The 26,409-nt window shown below is 44.8% G+C and overlaps 1 protein-coding gene across 1 annotated transcript in view; it reads right to left on the reverse strand.

Annotated features, from left to right (window-relative positions):
* Positions 1–24,599, reverse strand: part of LOC140923149 (transmembrane protein 209-like) — a 47,062-nt gene extending 22,463 nt beyond the window's left edge. The window contains exons 1-3 of the mRNA XM_073373224.1: positions 24,418–24,599; positions 19,957–20,015; positions 18,343–18,474 (exon numbers count right to left, since the gene is read on the reverse strand). Of these exons, the coding sequence (XP_073229325.1) occupies positions 18,343–18,474; positions 19,957–20,015; positions 24,418–24,557 (331 nt within the window). The 5' untranslated portion in view covers positions 24,558–24,599. The remainder of the gene's footprint in view (positions 1–18,342; positions 18,475–19,956; positions 20,016–24,417) is intronic.
* Between the last annotated feature and the right edge of the window lie 1,810 nt (positions 24,600–26,409).

A 26,409-nucleotide genomic window follows, 5' to 3' on the forward strand; every position in this document is an offset into this window, starting at 1 on the left:
GTTGTGACCCTTGTCTTTGTTGTCACTGTTGTCACTGTTGTGTTTGTTGTCACTGTTGTCACTGTTGCCACCATTGATACCGTTGTCACTGTTTTCACCGTTGTCACTGTTGTCACCATTGTCACCGTTGTCACCGTTGTCACTGTTGTCACCGTTGTCACTGTTGTCACCGTTGTCACTGTTGTCACCGTTGTCACTGTTGTCATGTTTGTCACTGTTATCACCATTGTCACCGTTGTCACTGTTGTCACCGTTGTCACAGTTGTCACCTTTGTCACTGTTGTCACTGTTGTCACCATTGTCACTGTTGTCACCGTTGTCACTGTTGTCACCGTTGTCACTGTTGTCACCTTTGTCACCTTTGTCACTGTTGTCACTGTTGTCACCATTGTCACCCTTGTAACTGTTGTCATCTTTGTCACTGTTGTCACCATTGTCACTGTTGTCACTGTTGTCACAATTGTCAGCATTGTCACCGTTGTCACTGTTGTCACTGTTTTTACCGTTGTCACCGTTGTCCCTGTTGTCACTGTTGTCACTGTTGTCACCATTGTCACTGTTGTCACCGTTGTCACTGTTGTCACTGTTGTCACCTTTGTCACCGTTGTCACTGTTGTCACCGTTGTCACTGTTGTCACCTTTGTCACTGTTGCCACCGTTGTCACTGTTGTCACCGTTGTCACCATTGACACTGTTGTCAACATTGTCACAGTGGTCACCGTTGTCACCATTCTCAGTCTTGACACTGTCGTCATTGTTGTCACTGTTGTCACTGTTGTCACCGTTGTCACTGTTGTCACGGTTGTCACTGGTGGCACTGTTGTCACCGTTGTCACCGTTGTTACTGTTGTCACCGTTGTCCCTGTTGTCAGCGTTGTCACTGTTATCACTGTTCTCACCGTTGTCACCATTGTCACGGTTGTCACTGTTGTCACCTTTGTCACTGTTGTCACCTTTGCCACTGTTGTCACCGTTGTCACTGTTGTCACCATTGTCACTGTTGTCACTGTTGTCACTGTTGTCACCTTTGTCACCGTTGTCACTGTTGTCACTGTTGTCACCGTTGTCACTGTTTTCACCTTTGTCACTGTTATCACCGTTGTGACCGTTGCCACTGTTATCACTGTTCTCACCATTGTCACTGTTGTCACCGTTGTCACCTTTCTCACTGTTGTCACTGTTGTCACCATTGTCACTGTTGTAACCGTTTTCACTGTTGTCACCGTTGTCACCTTTCTCACTGTTACCACCGTTGTCACTGTTGTCACTGTTGTCACCGTTGTCACCATTGTCACTCTTGTCAACGTGGTCACAGTTGTCACCGTTGTCAACATTGTCACTGTTGTCACCGTTGTCACTGTTGTCACCGTTGTTACTGTTGTCACTGTTGTCACTGTTGTCACCTTTGTCACCGTTGTCACCGTTGTCACTGTTATCACCGTTGTCACGGTTGCCACTGTTATCACTGTTCTCACTGTTGTCACCGTTGTCACCTTTGTGAGTGTTGTCACTGTTGTCACCATTGTCACTGTTGTAACCGTTTTCACTGTTGTCACCGTTGTCACTGTTGTCACCTTTTTCACTGTTGCCACCGTTGTCACTGTTGTCACTGTTGTCACCATTGTCATCATTGTCACTGTTGTCAACGTGGTCACAGTTGTCACCGTTGTCAACATTGTCACTGTTGTCACCGTTGTCACTGTTGTCACCGTTCAAAGTCTTGACACCGTTGTCATTGTTGTCACTGTTGTCACCGTTCTCACCTTTGTCAATGTTGTCACTGTTGTCACCGTTGTTACGGTTGTCACTGTTGTTACGGTTGTCACTGTTGTCACCGTTGTCACCGTTGTCACTGTTGTCACCATTGTCACTGTTGTCCCTGTTGTCACTGTTGTCAGCGTTGTCACTGTTATCACTGTTGTGACCGTTGTCACCATTGTCACTGTTGTCACCTTTGTCACTGTTGTCACTTTTGCCACTGTTGTCACTGTTGTCACTTTTGTCACCGTTGTCACCTTTGTCACTGTTATCACTGTTGTCACTGTTGTCACCGTTGTCACCGTTGTCACCATTGTCACCGTTTTCACTGTTGTCACTGTTGTTACCCTTGTGACTGTTGTCCCAGTTGTCACTGTTCTCACTGTTGCCTCCATTGTCACTGTTGTCACCATTACCACTGTTGTCACTGTTGTCACTGTTGTCACCTTTGTCACCGTTGTCACTGTTTTTACTGTTATCACTGTTCTCACCGTTGTCACTGTTGTCACCGTTGTCACAGTTGTCACCTTTGTCACTGTTGTCACTGTTGTCACCATTGTCACTGTTGACACCGTTGTCACTGTTGTCACCTTTGTCACCGTTGTCACCTTTGTCACTGTTGTCACTCTTGTCACTGTTGTTACCGCTGTCACTGTTGTCACTGTTGTCACTGTTGTCACCTTTGTCACCATTGTCACTGTTGTCACTGTTATCACTGTTCTCACCGTTGTCACTGTTGTCACCGTTGTCACAGTTGTCACCTTTGTCACTGTTGTCACTGTTGTCACCGTTGTCACTGTTGTCACCGTTGTTACTGTTGTCACCTTTGTCATCGTTGTCACCTTTGTCACTGTTGTCACTGTTGTCACCGTTGTCACCATTGTCACCGTTGTCACTGTTGTTACTGTTGTCACCATTGTCACAGTTGTCCCTGTTGTCACTGTTGCCACCGTTGTCACCGTTGTCACAGTTGTCACCGCCTTCACCGTTGTCACCATTGTCACTATTGTCAACGTTGTAACAGTGGTCACCGTTGTCACCGTTGTCACTGTTGTCACTGTTGTCACCGTTGTCACCATTCTCAGTCTTGACACTGTTGTCATTGTTGTCACTGTTGTCACCGTTCTCACCGTTGTCACTGTTGTCACCGTTGTTACGGTTGTCACTGTTGTCACGGTTGTCACTGTTATCACCGTTGTCACCGTTGTCACCTTTGTCTCTGTTGTCACTGTTGTCAGCGTTGTCACTGTTCTCACTGTTGTCACCGTTGTCACCATTGTTACGGTTGTCACTGTTCTCACCTTTGTCACCTTTGCCACTGTTGTCACTTTGTCACTGTTGTCACCAATGTCACTGTTGTCACCTTTGTCACTGTTACCACCGTTGTCACCGTTGTCACAGTTGTCACTGTTGTCACCGTTGTCACCATTGTCACTGTTGTCAACGTTGTCACAGTGGTCACCGTTGTCACCGTTGTCACTGTTGTCACCGTTGTCACTGTTGTCACCGTTCTTAGTCTTGACACTGTTGTCATTGTTGTCACTGTTATCACCGTTGTCACCGTTGTCACTGTTGTCACCGTTGTTACGGTTGTCATGGTTGTCACCATTGTTACGGTTGTCACTGTTGTCACTTTTGTCACTGTTGTCACCTTTGCCACTGTTGTCACCGTTTTCACTGTTGTCACCATTGTCACTGTTGTCATCGTTGTCACCGTTGTCACTGATGTCACTGTTGTCACCTTTGTCACCGTTGTCACCGTTCTCACTGTTGTCACTGTTGTCACTGTTTTCACCTTTGTCACTGTTATCACCGTTGTCACTATTGCCACTGTTATCACCGTTGTCACTGTTGTCACCGTTGTCACCTTTGTCAGTGTTGTCACCATTGTCACTGTTGTCACCTTTGTCACTGTTGCTACCGTTGTCACTGTTGTCACCGTTGTCACCATTGTCACTGTTGTCAACGTGGTCCCAGTTGTCACCGTTGTCAACATTGTCACTGTTGTCACCGCTGTCACTGTTGTCACCGTTGTCACTGTTGTCACTTTTGTCACCTTTGTCACCGTTGTCACTGTTGTCACTGTTATCACTGTTCTCACCGTTGTCACCGTTGTCACTGTTGTCACCGTTGTCACAGTTGTCACCGTTGTCACTGTTGTCACCGTTGTCACTGTTGTGACCGTTGTCACTGTTGTCACTGTTGTCACCGTTGTCACCGTTGTCACTGTTGTCACTGTTGTCACCGTTGTCACGGTTGTCACCTTTGGCACTGTTGTCACCATTGTCACTGTTGTCACCGTTGTCACCATTGTCACTGTTGCTACCGTTGTCACCGTTGTCCCTGTTGTCAATGTTGTCACCACTGTCACTGTTGTCACCGTTGTCACTGTTGTCACCGTTGTCACTGTTGTCACCTTTGTCACCGTTGTCACCTTTGTCACTGTTGTCACTGTTGTCACCGTTGTCACTGTTGTCACTGTTATCACTGTTCTCACCGTTGTCACTGTTGTCACCGTTGTCACAGTTGTCACCTTTGTCACTGTTGTCACTGTTGTCACCGTTGTCACTGTTGTCACCGTTGTCACTGTTGTCACCTATGTCACCGTTGTCACCTTTGTCACCGTTGTCACTGTTGTCACCGTTGTCACCATTGTCACCGTTGTCACTGTTGTTACTGTTGTCACCATTGTCACAGTTGTCCCTGTTGTCACTGTTGTCACCTTTGTCACTGTTGCCACCGTTGTCACCGTTGTCACAGTTGTCACCGGCTTCACCGTTGTCACCATTGTCACTGTTGTCAACGTTGTAACAGTGGTCACCGTTGTCACCGCTGTAACTGTTGTCACTGTTGTCACTGTTGTCACCGTTGTCACCATTCTCAGTCTTAACACTGTTGTCATTGTTGTCACTGTTGTCACCTTTCTCACCATTGTCACTGTTGTCACCGTTGTTACGGTTGTCACTGTTGTCACGGTTGTCACTGTTATCACCGTTGTCACCGTTGTCACTGTTGTCACCTTTGTCTCTGTTGTCACTGTTGTCAGCGTTGTCACTGTTATCACTGTTGTCATCGTTGTCACCATTGTTACGGTTGTCACTGTTGTCACCTTTGCCACTGTTCTCACTGTGTCACTGTTGTCACTGTTGTCACCAATGTCACTGTTGTCACCTTTGTCACTGTTGCCACCGTTGTCACCGTTTTCACAGTTGTCACTGTTGTCACCGTTGTCACCATTGTCACTGTTGTCAACGTTGTCACAGTGGTCACAGTTGTCACCGTTGTAACTGTTGTCACCGTTGTCACTGTTGTCACCGTTGTCACCGTTCTCAGTCTTGACACTGTTGTCATTGTTGTCACCGTTGTCACCGTTGTTACGGTTGTCACTGTTGTCACGGTTGTCACGGTTATCACCGTTCTTCCTGTTGTCACTGTTGTCAAGGTTGTCACCATTGTTACGGTTGTCACTGTTGTCACCTTTGTCACTGTTGTCTCCTTTGCCACTGTTGTCACCGTTTTCACTGTTGTCACTGTTGTCACCATTGTCACTGTTGTCACCGTTGTCACCGTTGTCACTGTTGTCACTGTTGTCACCTTTGTCACCGTTGTCACCGTTGTCACTGTTGTCACTGTTGTCACCGTTGTCACTGTTTTCACCTTTGTCACTGTTATCACCGTTGTCACCATTGCCACTGTTATCACTGTTCTCACCGTTGTCACTGTTGTCACCTTTGTCACTGTTGTCACTGTTGTCACCATTGTCACTGTTGTAACCGTTTTCACTGTTGTCACCGTTGTCACTGTTGTCACCTTTGTCACTGTTGCTACCGTTGTCACTGTTGTCACCGTTGTCACCATTGTCACTGTTGTCACTGTTAAAACTGTTCTCACCGTTGTCACCGTTGTCACTGTTGTCACCGTTGTCACCATTGTCACTGTTGTCACTGTTATCACTGTTCTCACCGTTGTCACCGTTGTCACTGTTGTCACCGTTGTCACAGTTGTCACTGTTGTCACCGTTGTCACTGTTGTGACCGTTGTCACTGTTGTCACCGTTGTCACCGTTGTCACTGTTGTCACCGTTGTCACCGTTGTCACGGTTGTCACCTTTGTCACTGTTGTCACCTTTGTCACTGTTGTCACTGTTGTCACCTTTGTCACTGTTGTCACTGTTATCACTGTTCTCACCGTTGTCACTGTTGTCACCGTTGTCACAGTTGTCACCTTTGTCACTATTGTCACTGTTGTCACCGTTTTCACTGTTGTCACCGTTGTCACTTTTGTCACCTTTGTCACCGTTGTCACCTTTGTCACTGTTGTCACTGTTGTCACTGTTGTCACCGTTGTCACTGTTGTCACTGTTATCACTGTTCTCACCGTTGTCACTGTTGTCACCGTTTTCACAGTTGTCACCTTTGTCACTATTGTCACTGTTGTCACCGTTGTCACTGTTGTCACCGTTGTCAGTGTTTTCACCGTTGTCACAGTTGTCACCTTTGTCACTATTGTCACTGTTGTCACCGTTGTCACTGTTGTCACCGTTGTCACAGTTGTCACCTTTGTCACTATTGTCACTGTTGTCACCGTTGTCACTGTTGTCACCGTTGTCACTGTTGTCACCTTTGTCACCGTTGTCACCTTTGTCACCGTTGTCACTGTTGTCACCGTTGTCACCATTGTCACCGTTGTCACTGTTGTTACTGTTGTCACCATTGTCACAGTTGTCCCTGTTGTCACTGTTGTCACCTTTGTCACTGTTGCCACCGTTGTCACCGTTGTCACAGTTGTCACCGGCTTCACCGTTGTCACCATTGTCACTGTTGTCAACGTTGTAACAGTGGTCACCGTTGTCACCGTTGTCACTGTTGTCACCGTTGTCACTGTTGTCACCGTTTTCACCATTCTCAGTCTTCACACTGTTGTCATTGTTGTCACTGTTGTCACCGTTCTCACCGTTGTCACTGTTGTCACCGTTGTTACGGTTGTCACTGTTGTCACGGTTGTCACTGTTATCACCGTTGTCACTGTTGTCACCTTTGTTTCAGTTGTCACTGTTGTCAGCGTTGTCACTGTTATCACTGTTGTCACCGTTGTCACCATTGTTACGGTTGTCACTGTTGTCACCTTTGCCACTGTTGTCACTGTGTCACTGTTGTCACTGTTGTCACCAATGTCACTGTTGCCACCGTTGTCACCGTTGTCACAGTTGTCACTGTTGTCACCGTTGTCACCATTGTCACTGTTGTCAACGTTGTCAGAGTGGTCACCGTTGTCACCGTTGTAACTGTTGTCACCGTTGTCACTGTTGTCACCGTTGTCACCGTTCTCAGTCTTGACACTGTTGTCATTGTTGTCACCGTTGTCACCGTTGTCAATGTTGTCACCGTTGTTACGGTTGTCACTGTTGTCACGGTTGTCACGGTTATCACCGTTGTTCCTGTTGTCACTGTTGTCACGGTTGTCACCATTGTTACGGTTGTCACTGTTGTCACCATTGTCACTGTTGTCACCTTTGCCACTGTTGTCACCGTTTTCACTGTTGTCACTGTTGTCACCATTGTCACTGTTGTAACCGTTGTCACTGTTGTCACCGTTGTCACTGTTGTCACCTTTGTCACTGTTGCAACCGTTGTCACTGTTGTCACCGTTTTCACCATTGTCACTGTTGTCAACGTGGTCCCAGTTTTCACCGTTGTCAACATTGTCACTGTTGTCACCGTTCTCACTGTTGTCACCCTTGTCACTGTTGTCACTTTTGTCACCTTTGTCAACGTTGTCACTGTTGTCACTGTTATCACTGTTCTCACCGTTGTCACTGTTGTCACCGTTGTCACAGTTGTCACCTTTGTCACTGTTGTCACTGTTGTCACTATTGTCACGGTTGTCACCTTTGTCACTGTTGTCACCATTGTCACTGTTGTCACCGTTGTCACCATTGTCACCGTTTTCACTGTTGTCACTATTGCTACCGTTTTCACCGTTGTCCCTGTTGTCACTGTTGTCAATGTTGTCACCATTGTCACTGTTGTCACCGTTGGCACTGTTGTCGCCGTTGTCACTGTTGTCACCTTTGTCACCGTTGTCACCTTTTTCACTGTTGGCACTGTTGTCACCGTTGTCACTGTTGTCACCGTTGTCACTGTTGTCGCCTTTGTCACTGTTGTCACCGTTGTCGCTGTTGTCACTGTTGTCGCCGTTCTCACTGTTGTCACCGTTGTCACTGTTGTCGCCGTTTTCACTGTTGTCACTGTTGCTACTGTTGTCACTGTTGTCCCTGTTGTCACTGTTGTCAATGTTGTCACCATTGTCACTGTTGTCACTGTTGTCACTGTTGTCACCGTTTCCACTGTTGTCACCTTTGTCACTGTTGTCACTGTTGTCACCGTTGTCACTTTTGTCACCGTTGTCACTGTTGTCACCATTGTCACTGTTGTCACTGTTGTCACCGTTGTCACCATTGTCACCGTTGTCACTGTCGTTACTGTTGTTACCGTTGTCACCGTTGTCCCTGTTGTCACCATTGTCACTGTTGTCACCGTTGTCACTGTTGTCACTGTTGTCACCTTTGTCACCGTTGTCACCGTTGTCACTGTTGTCACCGTTGTCACTGTTGTCACCTTTGTCACTGTTGCCACGGTTGTCACCGTTGTCACAGTTGTCACTGTCGTCACCGTTGTCACCATTGTCACTGTTGTCAACGTTGTCACAGTGGTCATCGTTGTCACTGTTGTCACCGTTGTCACCGTTCTCAGTCTTGACACTGTTGTCACTGTTGTCACCGTTATCACCGTTGTCACTGGTGTCACCGTTGTTACGGTTGACACTGTTGTCACAGTTGTCACTGTTATCACCGTTGTCACCGTTGTGACTGTTGTCACCGTTGTCTCTGTTTTCACTGTTGTCAGCGTTGTCACTGTTATCACTGTTGTCACCGTTGTCACCATTGTTACGATTGTCACTGTTGTCACCTTTGTCACTGTTGTCACCTTTGCCACTGTTGTCACCGTTGTCATTGTTGTCACTGTTGTCACCATTGTCACTGTTGTCACCTTTGTCACTGTTGCCACCGTTGTCACTGTTGTCACTGTTATCACTGTTCTCACCGTTGTCACTGTTGTCACCGTTGTCACAGTTGTCACCTTTGTCACTGTTGTCACTGTTGTCACTATTGTCACGGTTGTCACCTTTGTCACTGTTGTCACCATTGTCACTGTTGTCACCGTTGTCACCATTGTCACCGTTTTCACTGTTGTCACTGTTGCTACCGTTTTCACCGTTGTCCCTGTTGTCAATGTGGTCACCATTGTCACTGTTGTCACCGTTGGCACTGTTGTCGCCGTTGTCACTGTTGTCACCTTTGTCACCGTTGTCACCTTTGTCACTGTTGGCACTGTTGTCACCGTTGTCACTGTTGTCACCGTTGTCACTGTTGTCGCCTTTGTCATTGTTGTCACCGTTGTCACTGTTGTCACTGTTGTCGCCATTCTCACTGTTGTCACCGTTGTCACTGTTGTCACCGTTTTCACTGTTGTCACTGTTGCTACTGTTGTCACTGTTGTCCCTGTTGTCACTGTTGTCAATGTTGTCACCATTGTCACTGTTGTCACCGTTATCACTGTTGTCACCGTTTCCACTGTTGTCACCTTTGTCACCTTTGTCACTGTTGTCACTGTTGTCACCGTTGTCACTTTTGTCACCGTTGTCACTGTTGTCACCATTATCACTGTTGTCACTGTTGTCACCGTTCTCACCATTGTCACCGTTGTCACTGTCGTTACTGTTGTTACCGTTGTCACCGTTGTCTCTGTTGTCACCATTGTCACTGTTGTCACCGTTGTCACTGTTGTCACTGTTGTCACCTTTGTCACCGTTGTCACCGTTGTCACTGTTGTCACCGTTGTCACTGTTGTCACCTTTGTCACTGTTGCCACGGTTGTCACCGTTGTCACTGTCGTCACCGTTGTCACCATTGTCACTGTTGTCAACGTTGTCACAGTGGTCATCGTTGTCACTGTTGTCACCGTTCTCAGTCTTGACACTGTTGTCACTGTTGTCACCGTTATCACCGTTGTCACTGGTGTCACCGTTGTTACGGTTGACACTGTTGTCACAGTTGTCACTGTTATCACCGTTGTCACCGTTGTGACTGTTGTCACCGTTGTCTCTGTTTTCACTGTTGTCAGCGTTGTCACTGTTATCACTGTTGTCACCGTTGTCACCATTGTTACGATTGTCACTGTTGTCACCTTTGTCACTGTTGTCACCTTTGCCACTGTTGTCACCGTTGTCATTGTTGTCACTGTTGTCACCATTGTAACTGTTGTCACCTTTGTCACTGTTGCCACCGTTGTCACAGTTGTCACTGTTGTCACCGTTGTCACCATTGTCACTCTTGTCAACGTTGTCACAGTGGTCACCGTTGTCACCGTTGTCACTGTTGTCACCGTTGTCACCGTTCTGAGTCTTGACACTGTTGTCATTGTTGTCACTAATGTCACCGTTGTCACCGTTGTCACTGTTGTCACCGTTAATACGGATGTCACTGTTGTCACGGTTGTCACTATTATCACCGTTGTCACCGTTGTCACCGTTGTCTCTGTTGTCACTGTTGTCAGCGTTGTCACTGTTATCACTGTTGTCACCGTTGTCATCATTGTTACGGTTGTCACTGTTGTCACCTTTGACACTGTTGTCACCGTTGTCACCTTTGTCACTGTTGTCACGGTTGTCACCTTTGTCACGGTTGTCACCGTTGTCACTGTTGTCACCGTTGTCCCTGTTGTCACCTTTGTCACTGTTGTCACCATTGTCACTGTTGTCACCGTTGTCACCATTGTCACCGTTGTCACTTTTGTTACCCTTGTCACCGTTCTCCCTGTTGTCACTGTTCTCACTGTTGTCACCATTGTCACTGTTGTCACCATTGTCACTGTTGTCACCGTTGTCACCGCTGTCACTGTTATCACTGTTCTCACCGTTGTCACTGTTGTCACTGTTGTCACAGTTGTCACCTATGTCACTGTTGTCACCATTGTCACTGTTGTCACCATTGTCACTTTTGTCACCGTTGTCACTGTTGTCACCTTTGTCACCGTTGTCACCTTTGTCACTGTTGTCACTGTTGTCACCGTTGCCACTGTTGTCACCTTTGTCACTGTTGTCACCATTGTCACCGTTGTCACCATTGTCACCGTTGTCACTGTTGTCACTGTTGTTACCCTTGTCACCGTTGTCCCTGTTCTCACCGTTGTCACGATGTCACTTTTGTCACTGTTGTCACTGTTGTCACCGTTGTCACCGTTGTCACTTTTATCACTGTTCTCACCGTTGTCACTGCTGTCACAGTTGTCACCTTTGTCACTGATGTCACTGTTGTCACCATTGTCACTGTTGTCACCATTGTCACTTTTGTCACAGTTGTCACTGTTGTCACCTTTGTCACCGTTGTCACCTTTGTCACTGTTGTCACTGTTGTCACCGTTGTAACTGTTTTCACTGTTGTTACCGTTGTCACCATTCTCACTGTTGTCAACGTTGTCACAGTTGTCACCGTTGTCACTGTTGTCACCGTTGTCACTGTTGTCACCGTTGTTACGGTTGTCACTGTTGTCACGGTTGTCACTGTTCTCACCGTTGTCATCGTTGTCACTGTTGTCACCGTTGTCCCTGTTGTCACTGTCGTCAGCATTGTCGCTGTTATCACTGTTGTCACCGTTGTCACCATTGTCACGGTTGTTACTGTTGTCACCTTTGTCACTGTTGTCACCTTTGCCACTGTTGTCACCGTTGTCACCGTTGTCACCATTGTCACAGTTGTCACTGTTGTCACTGTTCTTACGGTTGTCACTGTTGTCACCGATCTCACCGTTGTCACTGTTGTCACCGTTGTCCCTGTTGTCACTGTTGTCAGCGTTGTCACTGTTATCACTGTTTTCACCGTTGTCACCATTGTCACGGATGTCACTGTTGTAACCTTTGTCACTGTTGTCACTTTTGTCACCATTGTCAGTGTAGTTACCGTTGCCACTGTTGTCACTGTTGTCACTGTTGTCACCTTTGTCACCGTTGTCACCGTTGTCACTGTTGTCACTGTTGTCACCGTTGTAACTGTTTTCACCTTTGTCACTGTTATCACCGTTGTCACCGTTGCCACTGTTATCACTGTTCTCACCGTTGTCACTGTTGTCCTCGTTGTCACCTTTGTCACTGTTGTCACCGTTGTCACGATTGTCACTGTTGTCACCGTTTTCACTGTTGTCACCGTTGTCACTGTTGTCACCTTTGCCTCTGTTGCCACCGTTGTCACTGTTGTCACCGTTGCCACCATTGTCACTGTTGTCAACGTTGTCACAGTTGTCACCGTTGTCAACATTGCCACTGTTGTCACCGTTGTCACCGTTGTCACCGTTCTCAGTCTTGACACTGTTGGCAATGTTGTCACTGTTGTCACCGTTGTCACCTTTGTCACCGTTGTCACCGTTGTTACGGTTATCACTGTTGTCACGGTTGTCAATGTTGTCACCGTTGTCACCGTTGTCAATGTTGTCACCGTTGTCCCTGTTGTCAGCGTTGTCACTGTTATCACTGTTGTCACCGTTGTCACCATTGTCACGGTTGTCACTGTTGTCACCTTTGCCACTGTTGTCACCGTTGTCACTGTTGTCACTGTTGTCACCATTGTCATGGTTGTCACCGTTGTCACTGATGTCACCGTTGTCACCTTTGTCACTGTTGTCACCGTTGTCACCGTTGTCACCTTTGTCACTGCTGCCACTGTTGTCACTGTTGTCACGGTTGTCACCGTTGTCACTGTTGTCACCGTTGTCACTGTTGTCACTTTGTCACTGTTGTCACCATTGTCACTGTTGTCACTGTTGTCACCGTTGTCACCATTGTCCCCATTGTTACTGTTTTCACTGTTGTTACTCTTGTCACCGTTGTCCCTGTTGTCACTGTTGTCACCATTCTCACTGTTGTCACCATTGTCACTGTTGTCACTGTTGTCACCGTTGTCACCGTTGTCACTTTTGTCACTGTTGTCACCGTTGTCACTGTTGTCACCTTTGTCACTGTTACTACCGTTGTCACCGTTGTCACTGTTGTCACCGTTGTCACTGTTGTCAACGTTGTCACAGTTGTCACCGTTGTCACTGTTGTCACCGTTGTCACTGTTGTCACCGTTCTCAGTCTTGACACTGTTATTATTGTTGTCACCGTTGTCACCGTTGTCACCATTGTCACTGTTGTCATCGTTGTTACGGTTGTCACTGTTGTCACGGTTGACACCGTTGTCACTGTGGTCACCGTTGTCACCGTTGTCTCTGTTGTCACTGTTGTCAGCGTTGTCACTGTTATCACTGTTGTCACCGTTGTCACCATTGTCACGGTTGTCACTCTTGTCACCTTTGTCATTGTTGTCTCCTTTGCCACTGTTGTCACCGTTGTCACTGTTGTCACTGTTATCACCATTGTCACGGTTGTCACTGTTGTCACCGTTGTCACTGTTGTCACCTTTGGCACTGTTGTCACCGTTGTCACCTTTGTCACTGTTGTCACTGTTGTCACCGTTGTCACGGTTGTCACCGTTGTCACTGTTGTCACCGTTGTCACTGTTGTCACCTTTGTCACTGTTGTCACCATTGTCACTGTCGTCACTGTTTTCACCGTTGTCACCATTGTCACTGTTGTCACCGTTGTCACCATTGTCACCTTTGTCACTGTTGTCACTGTTGTCACCATTGTCACCGTATTCACCGTTGTCACTGTTGTCACCTTTGTCACTGTTCTCACCGTTGTCACCTTTGTCACTGTTGTCACCTTTGTCACTGTTGTCACCATTGTCACTATTGTCACTGATGTCACCGTTGTCACCGTTATCACTGTCGTCACCTTTTTAACAGTTGTCACCCTTGTCACCGTTGTCACTGTTGTCACCGTTGTCATTGTTGTCACTGTTGTCACCCTTGTCACCATTGTTACTTTCACCTTTTTAATAGTTGTCATCCTTATCACCTTTGTCACTGTTGTCACTGTTGTCACCGTTGTCATTGTTGTCACTGTTGTTACCGTTGTAACCGTTGTCACCGTTGTCACTGTTCTCATCTTTTTAACAGTTGTCACCCTTGTCACCTTTGTCACCGTTGTCACTGTTGTCACTGTTGTCATTGTTGTCACTGTTGTCACCGTTGTCACCATTGTCACTGTTGTCACAGTTGTCACCGTTGTCACCTTTGTCACCGTAGTCACCGTTTTGAGCGTTTTGACCGTTGTCACCTTTTTAACAGTTGTCACCCTTGTCACCTTTGTCACCGTTGTCACTGTTGTTACTGTTGTCATTGTTGTCATTGTTGTTTCCGTTGTCACCATTGTCACTGTTGTCACCGTTGTCACTGTTTTCACCGTTGTCACCGTTGTCGCTGTTGTCACTGTTGTCACCGTTGCACTGTTGTCACCGTTGTCACTGTTGTCACCGTTGTCACCGTTGTCACTGTTGTCACCGTTGTAACTGTTGTCACCGTTGACACCATTGTCACTTTTATCACTGTTGTCACTAATGTCACCGTTTTCAGGGTTGTCACTGTTGTGACCTTTGTCACTGTTGTCAACGTTGTCACTGTTGTCAGTGCTGTCACTGTTGTCACTGATGTCACTGTTGCCACCGTTGTCACTGTTGTCGCTATTGTCCCAGTTGTCAGTGTTGTCAGTGTTGTCACTGTTGTGACTGTGGTCACCGTTGTCACTGTTGTCACCGTTGTCACTGTTGTCACCGTTTTCACTGTTGTCACCGTTGTCACTGTTGTGACCGTTGTCACCGTTGTCACTGTTGTCACTGTTGTCACTGTTGTCACCGTTGTCACCGTTGTCCCTGTTGTCACTGTTGTCACTGTTGTCACCATTGTCACTGTTGTCACCGTTCTCACTGTTGTCACTGTTGTCACTGTTGTCACTGTTGTCACGGTTGTCACGGTTGTCACCGTTGTCACCGTTGTCACGGTTGTCACGGTTGTCACGGTTGTCACCGTTGTCACTGTTCTCACTGTTGTCACTGCTGTCACGGTTGTCACTGTTTTTGCTGATGTCACTGCTGCCACCGTTGTCACTGTTGTCACTGTTCTCACGGTTGTCACTGTTGTCGCTGATGTCACTGGTGCTACTGTTGTCGTTGTTTTCACTGTTTTCACTGTTGTTACTGTTGTCACTGTTGTCACCGTTGTCACCGTTGTCACTGTTGTCACTGTTGTCACTGTTATCACTGTTGTCACCGTTGTCACTGTTGTCACTGTTGTCACCGTTGTCACTGATGTCACTGTTGTCACTGATGTCACTGCTGCCACCGTTGACTGTTGTCACTGTTGTCACCGTTGTCACTGCTGTCACCGTTGTCACCCATGTCACTTTTCTCACCGTTGTCACCGTTGTCACTGTTGTCACCATTGTCACTGTTGTCACCATTGTCACCATTGTCACCTTTGTCAGTGTTGTCACTGTTGTCACTGTTGTCGCTGTCTTCACCATTGTCGCTGTTGTCAGCATTGTCACAACGGTGACAACAGTGTCAACAGTGACAACAGTGACAACAGTGACAAAGGTGACAACAGTGACAACCGTGACAACGGTGACAATGGTGCCAGCAGTGACATCAGCGACAACAGTGACAACAGTGACAACAGTGACATTAGTGACAACGGTGACAACAGTGACAACGGTGTCAACAGTGACAACAGTGACAACAGTGACAACAGTTATAACGGTGACAACGGTGACAACAGTGACAAGAGTGACAAAAGTGACAACGGTGACAACGGTGACAACAGTGACAACGGTGACAACAGTGACAACAGTGACAACGGTGACAACGGTGACAACTGTGAGAAAGGTGACAACAGTGACAACGGTGACAAAGGTGAGAAAAGTGACAATGGTGACAACAGCGACAACGGTGACAACAGTGACAACGGTGACAACGGTGACAACAGCGACAAAGGTGACAATGGTGGCAACAGCGACAACAGTGACAATAGTGACAACGGTGACAACAGTGACAACGGTGAGAAAGGTGACAACGGTGACACTGGTAACAACAGCGACAACAGTGACAACAGCGACAACGGTGACAACAGCAACAAGGTTGACAATAGTGACAATGGTGACAACAGCGACAATGGTGACAACGGTGACAACAGTGACAACAGTGACAACGGCATCAACGGTGACAACAGTAGAACAACGACAACGGTGACAACAGTGACAACAGTGACAACAAGTGAGAACAGCGACAATAGTGACAACAGCGTCAACAGTAACAATGATCACAACGGTGACAACAGCGACAACAGTGACAACAGTGACAACAGTGACAACAGCGACAACGGTGACAACAGTGACAACAGCGAAAACAGTGACAACAGTGACAACAACGACAACAGCAACAACAGCGACAACAGTGATAACTGTGACAACAGTCACAACAGCGATAACGAGCAAGGCTGCTGCCTAAGAAAAATTTTAGGGAGCCCTTCGGGCTCCTAAAGTTTAAAGTTAGGAGCCCGAGCCACATTGTTAGGAGCCCAGTTTGAAATCCATGTATTGTTTTTCCAAGATCATTACATAGGTTATAGAGGTTCTTGCACACTTTAATAAGAATTCGCCGGGCCTAATAAATAACACGTAAACAAGAATTAACCGAATTATTTACTTTCATACGTTGCAAACTGGTACATGAAATCGAACATCAAGCACGTCCAGTCGATAGCACGCAAGATAGCTTCCCATTCTCGCCACAAAAAAGTTATCAAATCGACGAAAACCCAAGCAAACGATGAACTGCACGAATGTCAACATAGGCAACAAACAGCCCATAATTTTGCTATTCCATATTTGGAAGTCAAATCTCAGACCCAGTCTTCAACTGCCATCCGGACTCGGAAACGATGGCTTCGTTCGTTTCGACAAAGCTTCACAGTTGAACACGTTAGGTTTACATAATTTACGGTTTATTTGTGGAAATTTTATACTGCCTAATCGCATCATCGCTAACCATATCAACAGTTCCACTGTTTAAAGTCCTACTCCAGCTAAAGGAATATAATGTACAAGGAGGTTAAGTCTAATGCCGTGTGTTAAGTCAGGCGCCCGCGCGGGCTCCTTGTACCGAAATTTGGTCGCCCATGCTCTTACCTTGGGCGCCTCTGGCGACCGGGCGCCCGTTAGGCAGCAGCCTTGACGAGGACAACGGTGACACCAGCGACAACAGTGACAACATCGGGAACGGTGACAACGGTGATAACAGTGACAATGGCGAAAACGGTGACAACAGCCACAACGGTGAGAACGGTGACAACGGTGACAACAGTGACAACAGTGACAACGGTGACAATGGTGACAACAGTGACAACAGCAACAAGAGTGATAAGAGTGACAACAGTGACAACAGTGACAACGGTGACAACTGTGACAATGGTGAGAACAGCGACAACGGTGACAACGGTGAGAACAGGAACAACGGCGACAATAGCGACAACAATGACATCAGTGACAATAGTGACAAGGGTGACAGCAGTGACAAGTGCGAGAAAAGTGACAACCGTGATAAAAGCGACAACGGTGACAACAGTGACAATGGTGACAATGGTGACAAGTGACAGCGACAACAATGACAACAGCGACAACGGTGACAACAGTGACAGCAGCGACAACAGTGACAACAGCGACAACGGTGACAACGGTGACAACAGCGACAACAGTAACAACAGCGACAACAGTGACATCAGCGACAACAGTGACAATGGTGACAGCAGTGCGACAAAAGTGACAGCAGTGACAAAAGCAACAACGGAGACAACAGTGACAATGGTGACAATGGTGACAATGGTGATAACGGTGACAACACTGACAGGTGACAACAGTGACAACAGTGACAACGGTGACAACAGCGACAACGGTGACAATAGTGACAGCAGCGACAACAGTGACAACAGCAACAACGGTGACAATGGTGACAACAGCGACAAGAGTTACAACAGTGACAACGATGACTACGGTGACAACAGCGACAACAGTGAAAGAGGTGACAACAGCAACAACAGTGAAAATGGTAACAACAGTGACAACAGCAACAACGGTGACAACAGTGACAGCACTGCCAACAGTGAGAAGAGTGACAGCAGTGACAACAGCGACAACAGCGACAAGCGTAACAAGTGACACCAGTGACAACAGCGACAACAGTTAGAACATTGAGAACAGCAGGAATGGTGACAACTGTGACAACAGCAACAACAGTGACAAGAGAGACAACAGTGTAACAGTGGCAACAGCTAAAACAGGAACAATAGTGACTAGAGTGCAAACAGTGACAACAGTGACAACAGCAAGAAATGTGACAACAACAAAAAACAGCGACAAATGTGACAACGAAAAACAGCGACAACAGTGACAACACCAACAATAACGAGAACAACGAAAATAGCGACAACAGTGACATTAGTGACAACAGCGACAAGTGATAATTGTGACAACAGTCACAACAGCGACAACAGTGACAACAGTGACAGAAAAAAATGGATATTATTTTTATATGTATACCTGTTGGTCTAATTCCGAGAAGTCTCTTTTGCTCAGGTGACATCACCACAGTATTTTGCCCTAAAACAGGTCTCATGTAATGGTAAAGATCCACTATGAAGCAAAATGTGAACCAAACTGCCAGACTGCCAACTAAAATTTTCAAAAAAAAAATAATATTGTAAGTGTCATATAAATTATTGGCTTAGGGTGGTGGGGCTAAAATTAATGTAATAATTTACTTATGCAAAGTTAACCTCGAAGTAATGCTTGTCAGCAGTGTCTCCAGCTATACTAGGGGTGGTCCGATGCCTCTAGCAGGGCCACCTTTTAACTTTTATACACAGTTGCTTGCTTGCAGTTCTTCGCAAAGTGTTGCTGCAATAGCTTGCTGTTTGCGTGCCTTTAGTGCTTTGCTTTTTTTCCCATCCCTCCCTCCGTCTTGAGGTAAGGGCCAGGTAAGTATTGGTCATAAGTATTCCACTGAATTGTTCAGTGTGATGGTGCCTGGTGGGGACCGCTTGCAGGGTTGCTATGGATACCTCCTCCTCATACTAGAGCATTGCCCGGCTCCACCAACTTTGTAGGCACCAACGCCCAAGCTCATCTATTGGTGATTGAGTTTAACTTTTAGATAGTACTCAGTTCTACCCGGGTAACAAATCTTTGAAGATTAGGCTGTTTGGTCAGATGTACACAGTCAACTCTCTCTAAAGGTGATGTTACATGGGACGATTCGCAACGACGATTTTTAGCACAATACAGCATTTCAGTGTTGGAACAATGTTGTAACTATTCGAAACAATGTCGCAACAATGTTGCAATGCTCTGTTACTTAATTAGGGCATTATATGAAGTACATGCTATCAAAATTAATTTTGCTTTCATCATTGTAACGACTAAATACATGCAAAAATGTGCCAGAAATCGTACAATAAATAAACAAGTTCGATTCTGAGACAAAAAAATGTGACTAAATTTCCAACTAATTACGCACAGAAAACCTCAAAAGTCCATTTTACTGGCATACATGCCACATGAAAGTGTCAAAGAGTCAAACAGAGGGAGTAAAGAAGGACTCAGACCAACTCTCGGTGTCCATTTTACAGATCTAACGGTGTCCCTCTTAAAGAGGTGTCCATTAAGAGAGAGCTGACTGTAAACCTACTTAACACCATAATATGATACATGTACTACTCTTTTAAAGAACCATTTCTCTCGAATTTTGACATACACATATTTCCATGCATTGCTGGTTTTCACTATTGTACAATCAAAACTATCAAATCTGCAGAGGTACAATTTCATGTGATCATCTTCATTACCTTAGTATTTAAGGACAACTCAAAAGGCATATGAAAGATTTTAATGTCAGTTTTTCTTTTGTATTGTTTACGCTAAAAAACGTTTTCCTCTTTTTCCCCTCTTTTTTCGTCCAAGAAAAAGTGTGCTTATGTTACTTCTTTCCCTCTTATTAGCCTAAACTGTTAGAAGCAATTTTTTCAGTGGGAGATTTTTAATTGTGTAAATAAAAAAATAAATAACCTCCAAGAAAACAAGTAGTGTCAGGCTTTAAGGGAGCTACATGTATTAAGAAAACAATATTATTAATTTAAGGTTATACACCACACTCACCAGCAAACCACAGCAAAGGGTGCTGAATTTCAAAATATTCAGCAACAGAGCCAAAAATCCTGAAAAATGGAGAGCATAACATAAACTCTGTATACATGTGCATGTTCAAATTCATCATTCTCAACATCAACACAACAATGCACTGTAAGCCACTGCCCGGTATGCTCATTTTTAAACTATTTGCTGAAGACAATAATACCACATGCATTATAAAGAATTTAAACAAATCTTATTTACAGCCATTACACAGAGCGTATGCAAAACTGTATTACATTAGCACATACAAAAAATACAAAAAAACGAAAAAAAATTGAAAAAAACCTGTCAGTCGCCACTGTCACACAGTTAATATTGTTTGCCACTATTTTCATTGTGATTTTGTTCAAAAAGCTTAGGTAAAAACTCATCCAGATTAGCTCTCTTTGCAATGATTTTGCAAGTATACAAGTATAAAAGAATTATTCTTCTGCAATGACAACAATAGATGAAGTCTGCCTTGACTTGAACTTGACATTTGCAATGAAAAGAAGTCTTCAAATGAGCTAAATAAAACTCGTTTGTTTGAGAGTTGTACATTTTTCTTACATGTATGATGAATTGGATGAGCACAAGGATGTTGAGCAGGAGGTCATGGGTTCAAACTTCAGCCAAACCAACACTGAATATGTCTTAAAATAACTGCCAAGACTGTGCAGCCTTGTAATTGTAACAAAAATTATAATTTGTTTGCCCACAGAGCTCTTACGAGTTTGTAAGAACTCGTTGAAACATGTTAACTGTGCATTCCAGATTGAATTGGAAAAACAGGAGTACCCGGAGAAACACCTCTCGGAGCAAAGGGAGAAAACCAACGACAAACTCAACCCACATATGGCGTCAATACTGGGATTTGAACTGGGCTAACATTAACACTTACTTCTTACTTAGGGTGAAATGTTGGCTTAAGGGAGGGGCAGGTGGGCAGTTTCCCAAAAAAATATGATAATCTGCTCTTTCAATGTTTCAACTCTTCTGGGACATAAGAGCCTACACTGCTGTTCCCAGAATCTTGTTGAATCATATCTAGGATAAACACTGACTGATTTCCTTAATGAGTGTGAAAGGCGCAAGCTTCTTGGGGGGTCTTGGGCCAGGGATGCTCTCCTGGGAGGTTTTCTGGGTTTTAACTCCCTAAAGTCCCCTATCCTGGGTTTCTGACTCATTCCGACAGGATATTGGCCAGTTCAATTTTCCTCAGATGAAGCAAATCGGTAGATTACATCATCAAGGTCAATTTCCATGTTGTAATGGATAGGGAGCAAGGAGAGTCTAGTCAATCTTGTCTGCTATGCAACTACAGTTATGTTTTCAGCTGAAAATCTAATGATGTTTCTCATGCCCAGCAAAAAAAGTTGTCCAAACCTTTTTCCATTTTACCCGCGAAAATAATACCAAATGTACATGTACCTTATTCCAAAATGGCAATGACTTTATTATTCTTTATTTTATGAAGATGCCATTGAGCCATCGAGGGCCAAGTAAAAGAGTAATAAAATTGTTGCCATTTTGGAATATGGTGTTTAAGTTATATATTTATTACATTAACATAAAACAGTGGAAACCAGTCTGGATCGGCGCTTGGAATCCAGGGCTGTCAACCCCCCACGTCAACAAATAATGAGAACTGATAGGGAATAAAAATTAAAGATAGATGACATCATATTGCATGACAAAATTAATGACGTTATTTGTGCCAAAAAATTTAATGCTTGTTGATTCTGATTGAAGTATATAGCAGATAAACAGTTCATATTTTGCCACATTATTGCTTAAATTACAGTCGCAAACCAGAATTTATGGAGAAACATTCCATCTTAACAGAAGCTTAAAAAACAAAAAATAGTGGAAATTTTTATGGTTGGAAAGTTGACTCTACAAGAAATATCAACTTTGGCGATTATCTGGGAGACATCAGACTCTGATCTGGAGATTGGGAGATACGATCTAAAATCTGGAGTCTCCCGGATTATCCAGGAGAGTTGACAGCACTGGGAATCATTATAAGATTCTGAGAAACTGAACACCTACCCCTTCCCTAACCGAACACATAATTCAGATATCATTGTACTGCACTAAATGCAAGACTTTTCAATTCACCTTGACGGCCAAAAAATATATTAACCAAGAGAAATGAAAGTAGAGCCTCATCTCACCTTAGTACAGGACGAACCTTTGGTAAGATATAAGTGATTGCATACATTTACTTCACTAAGGGGTAGTTTGCAGAGCACTGAATAGCTGTTCAATGCCGAATGACTCTCTGAAGTTTAATGACTGGGTTAGGAAACTGTATAAATCAGATTCTACAAAGGGGCATAGCCAGCATTTTTGCATAGAGGGGTTTGTAATGTGTTATTTTCAAGTCTATATTGACAATTGAGCTTCGGAGGGCATGGAGTATAAGGCATTCTCCCCCGGAAAACTTTTAATACTTTAGGTCCTCAGAAATTCTGTTTTGTGATTCTGAGCACAAATTTCCAATAACAGTGCCAAAGGAAGCTAGCATTTTTTTGCTTTCCGTAAACAAATAGTGTGATAGACTGAAAATGTACTTGTTGATAATTGTCAAATACATCAAAACACACTCTGTAGTCTTGTGATTTGCCATTTAATTTATCAGTTAGAATATTAGCGAAAAGGAGACATAATGTATACTTCCATACAAAGGTGACAATTGTTGCACTTGTGTGATGCCAATTTGGGTGATGCAATGGATGTTCACCAGAGCAAGTGCAGCAGACTCTAGCTGGTCGCTGCCAAGTACTTCTTAAGTCTGCGCAATATGCTATGCTATCGATCAAGTTCTGCTGATGTAATTTTTTAACATACTTGAAATACACAGCAACTTGAATAAGTTTGGAAAGACTATGGCTAAGCCCTCAACTGCATTACTAGAAAGGTCTTGCGCTGCCAATGGAAAAGCAGCCACATGAAAATTCAGGGTCATTGATGTCTCACTTTCTGAGCCTGATACTGAGTTGCTTTTATGTAAGGAAAAGTTACTGCATCATGGTAACCTGGGTGGTATATGATGAATTAATAATTTAATGCTGCATGTTTTAGGCAGTTTGCTATGCTGTTAATGTTAAGTGTCCCAGTTTCAGACAATTTCCTCACACCGATTTACAAACATTACTGCTGATTTCATTCTACCTTCTCACTTTTATGACCATTTACACTGTCCTTCTGCCCCTACCGAGTTTGTATTAAACCCTCTCACAGTCAAACCATTACAACAAGCAATTAAAATCAACCAACAAAGGCCCTGAATCCCACATTGCAGGATTGTATACACGGGGGCCTCGTATGATCTTCCTCACAGAACAGTGGAACCCCATTAATAAAGTCACCAATGGGTCAAAATAATTTGGCTGTGTTAAGACTATTAACTGGGTGACCGTATTACCGGGGCAGGCTCAAATTTTGTGACTTGAGGGCCGTAATGACAAACACACCACACATCGCATTCACACTTCTTGAACAACTGTTCTGTTGAATAAACAACTGGTATAAATAGATATCGCAAACAGTAATTGTAAAAACTACTTAGTCTTGAAACTTTCCTTCAGTGTATAAAACGCCTCTAAAAATCGGCTAAAAACCACCAGAAATTGCATTCTTAGTGTACTGTAGTCTATAGAAGCAATGTAAGAATCAGCCGTACTTACTATGACGTTACAGGCAATTCAGTTTTTCTAGATTTGGTACGAGTAGCGGTATTAACGGAATGAAGTTATAAAAGATTCTGGTGTTCTACATTTTAAAATGTGGCCATTGACCTTAATAACGGGTGACCGCATTAATGGGGTTTTTTATATTTGGTACGAGTAGCGGTATTAACGGAATGAAGTTATAAAAGATTCTGGTGTTCTACATTTTAAAATGTGGCCATTGACCTTAATAACGGGTGACCGCATTAATGGGGTTTTTTATTATAAGAAAATGTATGGCTTTTTTGCCAGGCCGAAAAAAAGTGGCCACAATAACAAGGTGGCCGTAAGGCGGGCTTCATAATGTAACCCCCGAAATAGCATGTAAATTATGCTTTCTCAATTGATTTTCTTTTCATTTTCTTTAACGGCAAAAATCTCATTCCTCTTGAAATCATAGCTAGTGCTGGGGCACAAAAAAAAGGAGTGGGGTTCCAGAACCCCTGGAACTCTCCCCTGGCAACGCCACTGCTTCATGGGGTCATTGACCTGATTCACTCAGTTTCCTAACCCTACAGTACTTATGAGACTCATTTCGCGCTCTGCGGCCATTCGGCGTCATCTAAGATACAGTCTTAAACTGCCCTTCAGGTAAACAAAGCAGCTGATAAAAGTGAAAGATAGCAACAACCGTATTCAGTACTGTACACACGTCTTAGCGCAGTTAAGCTTAAGCTTATATGATATGGTACTACAGTGTAACTAAACTCACAACTCCGCGAAGAACGTGGTCGCCAGGACGATGTTTACAAACACCCAGGTAAAAGCTGCATGGGATCTCCTTGTCAACTGCTTTCGTCGGAAGGAGTTTTCAACCACAGGGCTTTCACTTTTAACTACTCTTCTCTGCATTTTGCTGGTCTTTTCACTCGTAGTATGTGATTCAAGACATCAAACACGAAATGGCGACAGATCGTGACTACTTATCTAAAGACCTAGTACCCAGTTTTAAATCGAGCGCCCGTGGAGCCTCGATTCTGTGAGTTAGAAAGCGGGGTCGGGGAGCAAACCTCATTTTATTTTCCACTTCTAATTACTTCTTCCGACGTACGTTTGATTTGAATTTTTGGACAGAAATCTTACACTTCTGTTCATCGTCAACTTAAACTACAAAAATAATACAACAGCAAAATAATAAGAAGCCTACAAGCAAGCTCCACTCACTTGGAGAGTTCTGGGAAAATTTAGACAGCGGAGCAGACAGCCCCCAAGGGGTTACTCAACCAATATTCGGTGACCCGCTGAGAATTGGAAACCATGACACTGTTTAAAACAAAAGAATTCCCTAAACTATTCAACCTGTTTAGGACAACACCGATAATAAGAGGTGAAATGACAAAATAAACACAGTCTTAATTTTAAGTCATTTCTCATTTTTCGAGACAACCGGGACAACTTGGAAGACCGGGGTGATTGAAATGACTGGGGTAACCGGGGCCACCAGGACGACAGGGACACCCGGGGGGGGGGGTACTGCCATAATTATATGGGCTATATAGGTATGTGCCGCTGTGAAGGGTATGGTTTTCAAGCAGTTTACTCTAGGATAGGGTATATAAATCAGAGCATTTGGCTCTAGAATAGGGTATCATTTTTCAGGAAACTGATCAGTTGGTTGAAGATTTTATCTAGACTAGGTACACAGCTACTCTAGGATAGGGGGATTTGGGGAGTTTACTCTAGTATAGGGTAGCAAAATTCAGCTGAACTAGCTCTGGTAAAGGATAAGGGTTCCAGGCTCCCAGCGGCACATCCCCACCCAGAAATCCTAAAGTGCCCCCCCCGGGCAGGGACATCTGGGACAACCGGACAAACCAGACAACCAGGACAATTCAGAGAAAACCGAATATGACGATAGTAAACTGGACAGCCATGACCCCTGGAAAAACATTTTGAAAAATGGGGCAGGACAACAGGCCAGGACAAAAGGGACAACCAGGAGAGCAGGGACAACAAGGACAACAAAAACAACAGCGACAAAAACGACAGCAGGCACAACAGGAACAACAGGGACAACGACAACAGGAAAAACAAGGACATTAGGGAGAACAGGGACAACAAGAAGGGATAACAGAGACAACAAGGACATCCAAGACAACCAGAACAACCAGGACAACTGAGATAACTGGAAACCACAGGGCACCAGGGTCAACTGGGATGACTGGGACCCGGGGGGGGGCACTTTAGGAATTTCTGGGTGGGGATGTGCCGCTGGGAGCCAGGAACCCTTATCCTTTACCAGAGCTAGTTCAGCTGAATTTTGCTATCCTATACTAGAGTAAACTCCCCAAATCCCCCTATCCTAGAGTAGCTGTGTACCTAGTCTAGATAAAATCTTCAACCAACTGATCAGTTTCCTGAAAAATGATACCCTATTCTAGAGCCAAACGCTCTGATTTATATACCCTATCCTAGAGTAAACTGCTTGAAAACCATACCCTTCACAGCGGCACATACCTATATAGCCCATATATGGCAGTACCCCCCCCCCCCCGGGGACTGGGACAACTGGGACAGCAGGGACAATCGGGACAACCAGGATAACTTGGAAAACCAGGACAACAGGGAAAAATGGGAAAACCAGGACAACGGGGAAAAATGGGAAAACCAGGACAACAGGGAAAAATGGGAAAACTAGGACAACAGGGAAAAATGGGAAAACCAGGACAACAGGGAAAAATGGGAAAACTAGGACAACTGAGAC

The sequence above is a fragment of the Porites lutea genome, chromosome 13, assembly GCF_958299795.1.
Source record: "Porites lutea chromosome 13, jaPorLute2.1, whole genome shotgun sequence".
In the NCBI taxonomy this organism is placed as follows: Eukaryota; Metazoa; Cnidaria; class Anthozoa; order Scleractinia; family Poritidae; genus Porites; species Porites lutea.